Source organism: Telmatherina bonti, assembly GCF_933228915.1.
Source record: "Telmatherina bonti genome assembly, chromosome: 4".
Lineage (NCBI taxonomy): Eukaryota > Metazoa > Chordata > Actinopteri > Atheriniformes > Telmatherinidae > Telmatherina > Telmatherina bonti.
The window spans coordinates 35970053-35984930 of NC_136622.1; the positions used below are offsets into that span (position 1 = coordinate 35970053).

Consider the following 14878-nt stretch of genomic DNA (forward strand, 5'->3'; position numbering starts at 1 on the left):
ATGAAACAAGGCTCTGCGAAGGTTTACTTCTTCCTCCTCCTCTGCACCCACTTCCCAACCTCAGCCAACCTGGACGAGGTAGATGAAGTACCGGTGGAGGTGATCACTGACAGCATCCCCTGCAGCGCAACCTGTGGGTTGGGGGTTAAAACCCAAACCCTCTGTTTGCTTAAAGACAGCAAGACCGCACTGGAAAACAAAGTGAAGAAGAATGGAACGAAGGTACCAAGTTCTGATAGTTTTTCCTTTGTATCAAACTGTAGAACGAAGACTTTACCACTCTTCTCATACTGAGCTACGACGCCCTGACCTGCAGGAATGACCCGCTGTAGTCGGGTTTAAAGGGATGAAATGTTTCCGTCAGAAGCGACAAGCTGTTTTATGTAATTAGAAGAAAATGTTAATGTCAAAGTTATGTGTCTTGGTGTGGAAAAAACAAGAGCCAAGATGGCTACGCTCCAGATTTCAGTCCTAAATCTGACGTTAAATCTGAGCCACGTTTCTCTGGTGCAGATGCGTCGGGAAAAGTCAAACATCCAGATCACGATTTATATCCATCAGTTGCTAGTTTTACACTGTTTATTAGTATGGAGAGCTAAACCAGTCATAAAAAGTAAATAAATAAATAGTTTTTTTTTTTTCGTTTGTTTTTCCATTTATTCATTTATTTCATTTGACATCTATATTTATTTCCACAGTAACTTTTTCCCACGTTCACTGTTTAAATGAATTTATTTAAATACAAATATTTTTCCTTCTTTCTTTATTTTCTAATGCACAGACATATTTATTTCTTCCCACTCCACGTTTTCTTTCACTTTTCCTCACCATATTGTTGCCTCAGGTGTATGCTAATGAGGAGGGCGTTTCTAACCTTGACCTAAAGCATGATTGGTCAGCTGCAAGAATCAGTCAGCCAATCAGCTCTCAGACATTGTCCTGCATCACGGAGAAAACCTGCTCCCTGAAACAAGCTGACTTTGGTTAATGATATATGTAGCTTTGTTATACTAAACCACATTTGTTGTGTAGCAAAGTTATTGTTGTTTATTTATTATTGATTATTAACGGCAGGCTTGGCACAGAGTTGCGAACAGTATTTTAGCCAAAGTAACAGAGCCAGGTCTTTCAACAAACAAACAAATAAAACTGAACGATACATACAAGCAAACCATTTATTAACAACGACTGTTATCATCTTCATCAGGAAGACTCGCAGCCCAAGGTGTCGGAGGAGTGTCGCGTCCAGAAGGTGACGTGTCGGGAGATGTGGCGGTGTGGCCTGCAGACAAAAACCGTCACATCAGGACAGAAAGTGGAGGTTGATTGTCTGGGAGAGGTCATGGAGGCGATGGGGAGGTTCTCCTGGAGGTGAGGAGGAGAAACGCTCATGATGAGACCCCAAGGCTAATATTTTAGTTATCATGATTAATATTTCAGTTCTCTGAGGCGATCGCGATCAGGAGATTTCTGGAACTCTGATCACCAGCAAAGCATATCTATTATCAGACAGTTTCTTTTTATTCTTTTTGACCACAGTTTAAAAACTGCATCTCTTTTCACTAAAGTTTAATTTAGAAAGTTTTATTTTGTTTTATCTTTTCTCAGTTTCTGTTTGAGTGTAAATTTAGTTTTTTCTTTAATAAGAAGATGCTGAATTTCCACATTCCTTCCCCATCCTGCCCCCTGAAAGTTTCACAACAGTTCTACTGCAGCTCTAATAGTAATTATTATAATAAACATAACTAAAACAACAAAAACAGGAACATTTGGGAACCTTTCCTTTTGGATATAATGGGAAAACGTATGATTTTAGGTGTACAGGTACATCTGAGAGTCGTGATGTTTAATCTGTCTGATGGAAAATGATAAAGTCTCCCAAACTTTTTAAATTGCCACAGAAAAAAAACAACTCTTATTTATTTGTTTATTTAATAACTTTTTAAACTTTTTTTTCTTTGTAAAATAATTTAAAATAATATATAATATGTAAACCGCTTGAGTGGATGTTAGTGAGTCGTCCAGCAGACTAATCATCCACTCAATGAAGAACAAATAAATATAAAACTGAACATCAATGCATAAGTTATAATTTTATGAGATAATGGTGAAATAGGAAAAGTAAATGACACAGCTATATTTGATAAAGTTTACATGATATAATTCTTCTTATTTTATAAATATATTTAATAAATTAACATAAATCAATAAACCAAATAAATTCAAAATATCACTATTAAACATTGTTTGTTGAGGTAAAATACTGTATCTAAAAAAGGTGGCATTGGTTTTTATTAATGTATGCATGAAAGGGTTGAGAAATATTCTCCAGGAAATATTTTTCAAGTGTTTTTATATGCAGTCACATTGTTGCACAGTGGCGCTTGAGCAGGATAACATGGGAAATATGACCTCTTTGTTTGGTTTGGTGATGATAAGAAAGATGTCAGAGATTGCTGACGTCTCTTATTTAGCTGTTCTGATCAGTCAATATGTAATCAAGTAATGGAGAGTCCCTGTGAAAGCTGCAGCTGCAGGAGATTGTTGGTAAATGATCCGGGATGCAGCAGCGCTTCTGCTGAAGCAGATAAAGGAAGAATCTTTCATCTACGGCACTTATCAGGGCTGCTGCTACAAATACTTGAGTCCCCTCCCAGAATAAAACACTTTTTCTGCATGAATCCACCTTTAAAAAACATTTCAGCCTGATTTTGAGTTATTAGCTCACTTTAATGTAAAACAGAACCACTTTTCTTCCTGGAAAAGAGAGATTGCAGCCTTTGCACCTGCCAGATAGTTGGCTAAAGGAGGAGGGTAGTTTGGGTTGGATAGCTGGATATTGATAACGATCCACAACCAATGATTATTGGTTCGATTCTTGGCTGGGGAGGGGTTTGGACAGTGGCCTTTCTGTGTGGAGTTTGCATGTTCTCCCCGTGTATGCAGGGGTTCTCTTCAGGAACTACAGCTTCCTCCCACCATCCAAAGACATGCATGTTAGGTTAATTGGTTACTCTAAATTACCCATAGGAATTAACATGAGTGGTTGTTTGTCTCTGTGCGGTCCTGCGATGGACTGGTGAGCTGTCCAGGGTGTACCCTGCCTGTCGCCCTATACTGCTGGGATAGGCTCTAGCTTCCCTGCAACCCTTAATTGGACTATTGGTTAGGATAATGGATGAGCTTTGGGAAATTTCCCCATAAAATCCAACAGAAAAGTGACTTTTAGATGCGAGAATGCAGCATGAAGTTCTCTGCTTTGGTTCAGGGTGTCATGGCGCTACGCTCCAGGAATAATCAGCTCTGATGACTCTCTGTTTGAGCGCTGGGAGGCCCCTCACCTGGACCGGCTGATTCTGGACCCCGTCAGAGAGGAACATGCAGGTAAACGCGTATCGATGCTCCTTCATAAAAACACCTTTTTTAAGGTCATTTTAGGGGGTTATGTTTGGAAGGTGAAGCAGGTTTGTGGTTACAGATGTTGTTTATGAGCAGATAAAGACAAATAAATAAATATAGGAGCACTGAAGGGAAGGATATCGGTACCTCTTCATCTTTGATCTGATGCATCCTGCTATTTATCAGGAGTTTGGAGACACTTTCCTGTTGGATTTCATGGGAAATTGTTCTAAAATGTTTGATAAAAGGTTTATTTTTACATGTCTAAATGTACAACTTCTATCAGCCAACCAGCTAACCAAGTTATTTTCAGGCACATATCGTTGTGACGTCCAGGACACCAACTACCGCCGAGTGAAGCGGGTTTACTGGGGCATTCGAGTTTTACCCACTGGGGTTCTCAATCTGGACTATGAAAGCGCTCTGGCTCAGAGGGACCAGTCTGAAAACCAGCAGAAACCCACGATGCTGCGTCTGAAGAAGACTGAAGAATCTCTGCTTATTGTGGTACACTCTGATTCAAGAACATTCCATCATACGTGATGACATGTCTGTTCCAGTCTAATGAGCAGATTAACCATGTGACTGACTTGCAGTGTGTTTGTTGTATGTAAATACACAGGTAGGGATCAGTCTGATCCTAGCAGGAAGCTGGACTGCAGTGCTGTACCTCTGTGGGAGACTTGAGGTTGAGAAGGACATAAGTATGAAGGACATACATGAAGTCTGCCTCTAACATGCATATTTCTCACAGTTTGAAGTTGGAAATATAAACACATGCATCCTGACATGAAAGGCTGATTTATTCTACAGATTTCTCCTAAGAATATTTCAGGGCATTTCTTATAAAGACTTTTTATCAGAAGTTTTGGGACAAGTTTCCATTAAGTCCAACAGAAATTGTCCCAAAACTTATGACAAAGGTGTGGAATGAAGTGGAAAAATATTAAGTGTAGAGGCAAGGATGTTAATCAGTAAGTCTGTCACTAGAGGGTATTGTGTGTCTGTGTATGTATGTGTCTGTATGTATGTGTGTGTGTGTGTGTGTGTGTGCCTACAGCTGAGTGATTGACTAATTGATATCACCTGAGTCTGTCTGTGATTTGGGTTTTTTTTTTGCTTGGCACAGAGAGAGGGTTAGGGGGGAAGCTGATATTTTCTGTTGATCGCACATTTGATAATTTACATGAGATCAGATTGCAAATGCAAGAGAAAATGTATCAAGCAGTAATCTTTAACTGAGAGGACAAATAAAACCTGAACTGCAAGAGATTCCTGATCTTCTTTGTTTGGATTTGCGCGTCAGACAGACTCCTGCATCACCCCTCAGTGACTAATTTTGGCAGTCACATTATAGTGTCAACAGAAACTGGCTACAGATCACAAAGGCTCAACCACTTTGGATGTGAACCGTGAGTAAATGAGAATGAAGTGATGGAGCACAGCGCAACTTGTGGTATGTTGGATTCAGTTTATTCACACTGTGAAATTGCTTGCCTGGACACAGTTAAAGCTGGATATTGCTGCATATTGGATGCATACTGATGCTGTGGCTGTTGTTCATATCATTCCTGCTATATTGCTCAAGAATGAATTGACCTGTGACAAAGTGGATCAAGTGTTTGTGGACTTTAAAGGACAGTTGGATGTAGATATTTCATGCACTTACTGCTTATGCTCAAGTTTGAATTAAAGTGTGGACTGTGGAGTTGGAGACAATATTGGATTGTTTTCGTATGGAGGCAGAATTGTGCAAAATCGAAGTTTGAAGTGGATTGATGATGATGATGAGGATGAGGATGATGATTCCTGCATTTGCTCTCTGACTTTTGTGATTCATACGTTGCTGGGCATTAATATGAGCGAATCAAAGGCAGATTCACTTGTGAATGAAACTTCCATCCATCCATCCATCTTCTGCCGCTTATCCGGGGTCGGGTCGCGGGGGCAGCAGCCTAAGCAGGGAAGCCCAGACTTCCCTCTCCCCAGCCACATTTGCCAATTCTGCGGGGGGGATCCCGAGGCATTCCCAGGCCAGCCGAGAGATGTAATCCCTCCAGCGTGTCCTGGGTCTTCCCCGGGGTCTCCTCCCAGAGGGACGTGCCTGGAACACCTCACCAGGGAGGTGTCCAGGAGGCATCCTGACCAGATGCCCGAGCCACCTCAACTGGTTCCTCTCGATGCGAAGGAGCAGCGGCTCTACTCTGAGCCCCTCCCGGATGACTGAGCTCCTCACCCTATCTCTAAGGGAGAGCCCGGCCACCCTGCGGAGGAAACTCATTTCAGCCGCCTGTATACGAGATCTCGTTCTTTCGGTCACGACCCACAGCTCATGACCATAGGTGAGGGTAGGAACGTAGATCGACTGATAAATCGAGAGCTTCGCCTTCTGGCTCAGCTCCTTCTTCACCACGACAGACCGGCGCAGAGCCCGCATTACTGCAGACGCCGCACCGATCCGTCTGTCGATCTCACGCTCCATCCTTCCCTCACTCGTGAACAAGACCCCGAGATATTTAAACTCCTCCACTTGAGGCAGGACCTGACTCCCGACCCGGAGAGGGCAATCCACCCTATTCCGGCTGAGGACCATGGTCTCAGATTTTGAGGTGCTGATTCTCATCCCAGCCGCTTCACACTCGGCCGCGAATCGCTCAAGCGAGAGCTGGAGATCACGACCAGACGAAGCCAACAGGACCACGTCATCCGCAAAAAGCAGAGACCCAATCCTGAGGCCACCAAGTCGGATCCCCTCAACCCCTCGGCTGCGCCTAGAAATTCTGTCCATATAAGTTATGAACAGAATTGGTGATAAAGGGCAGCCTTAGTGGAGTCCAACCCTCACCGGAAACGAATCCGACTTACTACCGGCAATGCGGACCAAGCTCTGACACCTGTCGTACAGGGACCGGACAGCCCTTACAAGGGGGTCCGGTACCCCATACTCCTGGAGTACCCCCCGGGGGACACGGTCGAATGCCTTCTCCAGGTCCACAAAGCACATGTAGACTGGTTGGGCAAACTCCCATGCCCCCTCCAGGACCCCAGAGAGGGTATAGAGCTGGTCCACTGTTCCGCGGCCAGGACGAAAACCACACTGCTCCTCCTCAATCTGGGATTCGACTATCCGGCGGACCCTCCTCTCCAGGACCCCTGAATAGACCTTACCAGGGAGGCTGAGGAGTGTGATTCCCCTGTAATTGGAACACACCCTCCGGTCCCCCTTCTTAAAAAGGGGGACCACCACCCCAGTCTGCCAATCCAGCGGTACTGCCCCCGATGTCCACGCGATGCTGCAGAGGCGTGTCAGCCAGGACAGCCCCACAGCATCCAGAGCCTTAAGGAACTCCGGGCGGATCTCATCCACCCCCGGGGCCTTGCCGCCAAGGAGCTTTTTGACCACCTCAGCGACTTCAGCCCCAAGAGATAGGAGAGTCCACCCCTGAGTCCACCAGCTCTGCTCCCTCATGGGAAGACGTGTTGGTAGGATTGAGGAGGTCTTCGAAGTATTCCGTCCACCGACCCACAACGTCCCGAGTTGAGGTCAGCAGCTCCCCATCTCCACTGTACACAGTATTGATGGAGCACTGCTTCCCCCCCCTGAGCCGCCGGATGGTGGACCAGAATCTCCTCGAAGCCGTCCGAAAGTCTTTCTCCATGGCCTCGCCGAACTCCTCCCATGCCCGAGTTTTTGCCTCGGCAACAGCCGAAGCCGCATGCCGCTTAGCCCGTCGGTACCCATCAGCTGCCTCCAGAGTCCCACAGGCCAAGAAGGCCCGATAGGACTCCTTCTTCAGCTTGACAGCATCCCTCACTGCTGGTGTCCACCAACGAGTCCTGGGATTACCGCCACGACAGGCACCAACGACCTTGCAGCCACAGCTCCGGCCGGCCGCCTCAGCAATAGAGGCACGGAACACAGCCCATTCGGACTCAATGTCCCCCGCCTCCCCCGGGACATGTTCGAAGCTCTGCTGAAGGTGGGAGTTGAAGCTCGCTCTGACAGGGGACTCAGCCAGACGTTCCCAGCAAACCCTCACAACACGTTTGGGCCTGCCAGCTCTGACCGGCTTTCTCCCCCACCATCTGAGCCAACTCACCACCAGGTGGTGATCAGTTGACAGCTCCGCCCCCCTCTTCACCCGAGTGTCCAAGGCATGTGGCCGCAGGTCCGACGATATGACTACAAAGTCGATCATTGAACCATCTGAGCCAGGGAATCCTGATGCCAGGTGTACATATGGACACTCTTATGCTGGAACATGGTGTTCGTTATAGACAATCCATGACGAGCACAGAAGTCCAATAACAAAACACCATTTGGGTTCAGAGGGGGGGGACCATGCCTCCCAATCACTCCCCTCCAGGTCTCACTGTCATTGCCCACGTGAGCATTGAAGTCCCCCAGCAGAACAATGGAGTCCCCAGAAGGAGCACCCTCCAGCACTCCCTCCAAGGACCCCAGAAAGGGTGGGTACTCTGAACTGCTGTTCGGCGCATAAGCACAGACAACAGTCAGGACCCGTCCCCCCACCCGGAGGCGGAGGGAAACTACCCTTTCATCCACCGGGGTAAACCCCAACGTGCAGGCACCAAGCTGGGGGCTGATGAGAATGCCCACACCTGCTCGGCGCCTCTCACCATGAGCAACTCCAGAGTGGAAGAAGGTCCAGCCCCTCTCGAGGGTACTGGTTCCAGAGCCCAAGCCATGCGTCGAGGTGAGTCCAACTATATCTAGTCGGAACCGCTCAACCTCGCGCACAAGCTCAGGCTCCTTCCCCACCAGAGAGGTGACGTTCCACGTCCCTAGAGCCAGCTTCTGCAGCCGGGGATCGGACCGCCAGGGTCCCCGCCCCTTGCTGCCGCCCAGCTCACATTGCACCCGACCCCTACGGCTCCTCCCGCAGATGGTGAGCCCACGGGAGGTGGGGCCCATGTAACCCTTTCGGGCTGAGCCCGACCGGGCCCCATGGGCGAAGGCCCGGCCACCAGACGCTCGCTCTCGTACCCCGCCTCCAGGCCTGGCTCCAGAGGGGGGGTCCCGGTAACCCGCGTCCGGGCAAGGGAACATTTATGCCCAGGTTTGTCATCGTCATAGGGGTCTATGAGCCGTGCTTGGTCTGGTCCCTCCCCTAGACACCTGTTTGCCATGGGTGACCCTACCAGGGGCATAAAGCCCCCGACAACATAGCTGCTAGGATCTTCGGGACGCACAAACCCCTCCACCACGATAAGGTGACGGCTCAGGGAGGAGTGAATGAAACTTATGACAATGAAATTGTCAAAAGAAAAGTCAATCCAACTGCAAAAGCTCTGGTGTGTAAAATGGAAAAGCTTCAAAAGGAATGCCAAGCAAAGGTGAATAAGATAAAAGGTGTCATCATTGCTTTAAAGGAATTCATGAAGAATGATAATGCTTCTCAGGTTCAAACTAAACTGGACATTTTGATACATTTGAATGAAGAGGCAATTTCCCTACATGAATTGCTGATGGAAATAATACCTGAGGAGGAAAACCGTGAACAAAATGAGTGGTTTGAAAACATCAGTAAATACAACAAGGGATTTATTGAGGATGTGAAACAGTGGATCTCTGAGACTAGGAGACCAGTTTCAAGACAAGCAACACAGGACACTACGGAGACACTACGAAATAAAATGGAATGTGGAAAAACTTCAAGCTTGTCCCAGATTGAGCCTCAGAGCAATGAAAATCTGTGCAACATGGAACAAGATGACATTCAACCAAATGATAGCATCTCAAATGTGGGAAGCAGGAAATATGGATCAAAACCAGGGACTTCAAGAACTTCAACCTCTTCTGTTTCTTCTTCGCGTGTCAAAGTAGAGGCTGAAATGGCTGCTCTTCTCGCTCAACAGAAATTACTCAAAAAAAAAAAAAACAAGAACTGGAACAACAAGAGGAAAAAATAAAGAAAAGAAAAGAGAGATTTGAGCTGGAAGTGGAGATAGCAGCGGCTCAGGCCAAGATGGTGGTTCTAAGAGTCTCAGGAAGCAATAAAGGAAGCAGAGGTGGAAAATCAGATGGTTTGGAATCCTACATGACCAAGGGGGCTTATGCTGCTCTTAATCCTGAGGTTGACCCATATGTACCTGGAGGCCAGAGAATGTATAACGGTCATAATGCATCCCAGTCTAATCTACAAAAATCAGACGAAAGGACATTTACTGGTAATGTTGGACCTCAAATAGCTCGGCATAAACCAGCTGAACTCTTTATGGCTCCTAATGTGACAAATATTGTTTCAACATCTCAAGCCGCTGAACATCCATATACTCAAGTGCCGGTAATAGAGGACCGTAACAACTTGCTATCCATAATGGCAAGACAAAATGAAATCTCTGCTTTGCTAGCACAACAACATACCATCTCTCATTTGCCAAAAAGAGAAATACAGGTGTTTGATGGAGATCCTCTTCACTATCATGCCTTTATGCGAGCCTTTGAGCACAATGTGGAAGGAAGGACAGAGGACGATGGAGATTGTTTGTTTGTTTGTTTGTTTGTTTGTTTGCATTTTTTGGCACAGTATACAAGGGGAGAACCAAGAGAGCTTGTTAGAAGCTGTCAACTAATGCCTGCAGAAAGAGGATATCAAAGGGCAAAGGCATTGTTACAACAACATTTTGGGAATGAGCAAAAGATTGCCTCAGTTTATTTGGATAAAGCGCTCACATGGCCAATGGTTAAAGCAGAAGATGTTAAATCTCTCCAAGCTTATGCTCTTTTCTTAAGAGGATGCTGTAATGCAATGGATGACATAGACTACATGTCTGAGCTGAACATGCCTGTGAACATGCTGATGATTATCAAGAAGCTGTCGTACAAGCTGAGAGACAAGTGGAGATCAGTAGCTTGTGACATTCAAGAAACCTATCATCGAAGAGCGAATTTTCCCGACATTGTCAATTTTATTGAACGTCAAGTAAAAATTGCAGCAGACCCTGTATTTGGTAATATACAGGACGCTCCCAAAATAATGCAACGCAAAGAAAACTATCAACATCGTACACAAAACCCAAAAAGTAGCTTTGCAACCCCAATAGCAGAGGTTGATGGAAAGGCCCATATAAAAAAGGAAAGAGTACCACCAAACAAAAAGACCTGCTTATACTGCAAGGGTGAACATGCATTGGAGTTGTGTTTTCTATTGGGAAAGAAGACACAGAAAGAGAAGATCACTTTTCTCAAAGAGCATGGAGTATGCTTTGGCTGTCTGTGCATAGGGCACATTAGTAAAGACTGCAGAAGGAGACTGTCATGCAAAGTATGTGGAGGAAGACACCCTAGCATGCTTCATATTTACCCAAACAATAAGGACCAAAATAAAGGTCAAGCAGGTGTGGAAGATACAAATGCAGTGGTGGACAGCTCTGTCGTGGCGGTGCAAAGCAGTGGTCTTACTGGGGCCTGTGATCATGACTTTAAACTCTCCATCGTGCCAGTAAAGGTCAAGTCTAAGAAGGGTGACATCATTGTGGAAACTTATGCCTTTCTGGACCAAGGCAGTTCTGGTTCTTTTTGTAGATTGAATCTAATAAACAAGCTGAATGTAACAGGAAGAGGAACCAACATTTTTCTACGCACTATGGGACAGGAAAAACTCGTGGGAAGTAGTATTGTATCAGATTTGGAAGTAGCTGGTCTGGAAAGCGACCTTTATTGTGACTTACCAGATGTCTTTACACAGAAGAAAATGCCTGTGTGTAAGAGCAATATACCACGAGAGCAGGATCTGGTTAGATGGCCATATCTGCGAAGGGTACATCTACCTGAAATTGGTGCAGATGTTGAGCTCCTGATTGGCTTGAATGTACCTAAAGCACTGGAACCAATAAAGGTGATTCCAAGTAAAGATGGAGGACCATATGCTGTTAAGACATTGTTGGGATGGACTGTTAATGGACCAATGTCTGGTGAAACAGACTTGAAGCAATGTAGCATTACTGCTAACCGCATCTCAGTGGTGAAACTAGATGAACTATGGAAGCAGCAGTTTAAATTAGACTTCCCTGAATGCAGCTATGATGAGCAACTGGGTTTATCAAGAGAAGATTGCCAATTTATGGAAATGGTAAAAAACAGTGTTGAACTTGTGGATGGTCACTACACCATTGGTTTGCCTTTAAAGAAAGGAAGCGTTTGCATGCCTGATAACCGTAAATTGGCAGAGCAACGTGCCATAGGTCTGATAAGAAGACTCCAACAAGATGCCATATTTCATGCAGATTACACCGCATTTATGCAGAACATCATCTCCTGTGGCTATGCTGAAAAGGCACCTCCTAAAGACCTGGCATGTAGCAGTGGCAAAGTTTGGTATATCCCACCCAAGAAAGAAAAAGATCAGAGTGGTGTTTGATTGTGCTGCATCATTCCAAGGTACATCGTTGAATGAACAGCTGCTACAGGGACCGGATCTTACCAGCTCATTGATTGGTGTCATAACCAGATTCAGAAAAGAATCCATTGTTTTGATAGCAGATATTGAGGCTATGTATCACCAGGTACGTGTACCAGCTGATGACTGTAATCTCCTAAGGTTCCTATGGTGGCCAAACAGTGATTTCTCTCAACCCATGCAGGAGTACAGAATGCGTGTCCATCTTTTTGGGGCAACTTCATCACCAAGCTGTGCGAACTTTGCTCTGCGAAGATGTGCAGAGGATAATAGCAACTCTTTCAGTCAGCAGGTGGTGGATACTGTTATGCACAGTTTTTATGTGGATGACTGTCTTGTCTCTGTTCCTTCTGAGTCTGAGGCTGTTGCTCTATATCGTGACCTTCGAACCATTTGTGCTAGAGGTGGTTTCCAGCTAAAGCAGTGGATAAGTAACAGTCGGAACGTGTTGGGTTCAATTCCTGAAGAGGAGAGAACTGTGGATACAAAGGAAATGGATTTAGCCTGTGACCCACTCCCCGTTGAACGAGTACTGGGAGTACAATGGTGTGTGCAATCAGATGCATTCAAATTCAAAATTTCAATCCAGGATCGACCTTTGACCCGCAGAGGAATCTTGTCTGTGGTCAGTTCCATTTATGATCCTCTTGGAGTGCTTGTGCCGATTGTGCTAAAGGCCAAGCTGATTCTGCAAGAATTGTGTAAGAAAGGTATTGGGTGGGATGAAGTTGTACCTGAACCCATTGCATGAGTGGATAAATTGGATGCAGGAGCTCCATCTACTTCAAGGTCAAGAGATGCTTTAAGCCTGAGGGCTTTGGCTCTGTATCTTCTGCCCAACTACATCATTTTGCAGACGCAAGTGAGGTGGGTTATGGAACAGCTACCTACCTGCTGTAATGCTGATGGAAAGCTATGCAGTGTCCTTGTTATGGGAAAGGCCAGAGTGGCTCCCTTAAAACCAAGTTCCATTCCCAGATTGGAGCTAACAGCAGCAGTTGTAGCAGCACGTATGGACAGATTGTGGAAAAAGGAGCTGCAGATGTCATTGCTTGACTCTGTCTTTTGGACTGACAGCACTTCAGTGCTAAAATACATCACAAATGAAACATCAAGATTCAGAACCTTTGTGGCCAACAGAGTTTCAGAGATCATTAAAACATTTCATTCAGCTCAGTGGAGATATGTGAGTACCTTGTCCAATCCAGCAGATATTGCTTCAAGGGGAATTGGAGTGAAATCTTTTCTCAAGGATGAACAATGGATGTGTGGCCCACAATTTCTGCTTGGAAAGGAACAGTGGCCTACAAACCCGCACATTTTAAAAGAAACATTAGAACAAAATGATCCAGAAGTCAAAAGGAGTGTTTTGGCCAATGCCGTTTCAGTCAAAGATGATGCTGATCAAGCGTCTCAGTTGATTGACCGTACCTCATCCTGGAACCGTCTCAGACGAGTGATGTCCTGGGTGTTAAGGTTCAAAAATAAACTCTTACTTCTATGGAAGAAGAAGAAGGACGTCAATACAACTTTGTCACACTTAAAGAAAGATGAGAGAGAACGGAAGGATATTCTGAGTGAAGAACTGCAGAATGTCAAAGATTTGTTACATGTTTCTCTCAGTGTTGAGGAGGTCAGAGAGGCGGAGCTGGAAATAATTAGACTCTGTCAAAGGAAAAGATTCCCAGAGGAGTTTTCCAGCCTCTTAAAGGATCAGAATGTAAAACGGACAAGCCAGATGTACAAACTAAACCCAGTGCTGGCTAATGGTGTCTTGAGAGTTGGTGGAAGGCTCAGTTGGGCAGCAATGCCTGAAGAGTCAAAGCATCCAGTGATTTTGACCAAAGATCTCCATATCTCTGACCTCATTCTGAGACAAGTTCATAGAGAAGTTGGCCATGGTGGAAGAGCGCACATGCTGGCAAGGCTACGCCAGAAATACTGGATTACTGGGGCCAGTGTGGCCATACGGAAGATCTTGGCTAAATGTGTTGTGTGCCGACGCATTTTGGCAATGCCAGCCTGCCAACAGATGGCAGACTTGCCTCCCAGCAGAATTTCTCCAGATGAACCACCATTCACTTCTGTGGGAGTAGATTGTTTTGGTCCATTTGAAGTGAAGCGTGGAAGAACTAAAGTGAAAAGATATGGAGTGATATTTACCTGCTTAGCTCTGAGAGCTGTGCATATCGAAGTAGCTGCATCATTGGAAACAGATTCCTTTATCAACACCTTGCGTCGCTTTATAGCAAGAAGAGGCCAAGTCAAAGAGCTCTACTCAGACAATGGAACAAACTTTGTTGGTGCTGATCGAGAGTTGAAAAGATCTTTGAAAGACTGGAATCAGTCTCAGATCCATGATGAACTCTTACAGAAAGGAATCAAGTGGAAGTTTAATCCTCCAAGTGGTTCTCATGGGGGAGCCTGGGAAAGATTAATTCGTTCAATCAGAAGAGTCCTCAACTCTACTCTAAGAGTACAAACTCTGGATGATGATGGTCTCCACACTGTGCTGTGTGAAATTGAAAGTATTCTCAATAGCAGACCAATAACAAAGGCATCTTCAGATCCTAATGATCTAGAGGCTCTGACCCCCAACCATCTTCTCCTTCTCAAAGGTCAACCATCTTTTCCACCTGGTGTTTTTCAAAAGGAGGATTTGTATTCTGTACGTAGATGGAAACAAGTACAGAATATGTCCAATTTGTTTTGGAAACGATGGACAAAGGAATACCTACCACAGCTCCAGGAGCGCCAAAAATGGAACAGAATCAAGCGCAATTTCATTCCTGGAGATATTGTGTTGGTGGTGGATGACTCTGCACCCCGCAATTCTTGGATCCTTGGGAGAGTTGTCAAAACTGTACAGGATAAAAAAGGACTCGTTCGTCAAGTCAAGCTCAAGACCAGGACAAGCCATCTGGATAGGCCTGTCACAAAGATTCGTTTGCTTCAGGAAGCTGAAGATACCTGATGGATTGCATGTTTTGATATGACTGAACTTTGAAAATAATACTTGTGGCACAGACGATCTTCTATCAAGTTCTACGTTCTGG

The 14878-nt window shown here is 45.3% G+C and overlaps 1 protein-coding gene across 1 annotated transcript; it reads left to right on the forward strand.

Annotated features, from left to right (window-relative positions):
- Window positions 1-12878, forward strand: LOC306754580 (transmembrane protein 81-like; the record flags this gene model as incomplete). Its single annotated transcript, XM_079238598.1, has 7 exons — window positions 1-222; window positions 1226-1371; window positions 3269-3384; window positions 3713-3906; window positions 12499-12539; window positions 12593-12684; window positions 12763-12878. The coding sequence occupies 7 exons, from the start codon at window positions 1-3 to the stop codon at window positions 12876-12878; spliced, it is 927 nt and encodes a 308-aa protein (XP_079094724.1).
- Window positions 12879-14878: the final 2000 nt, after the last annotated feature.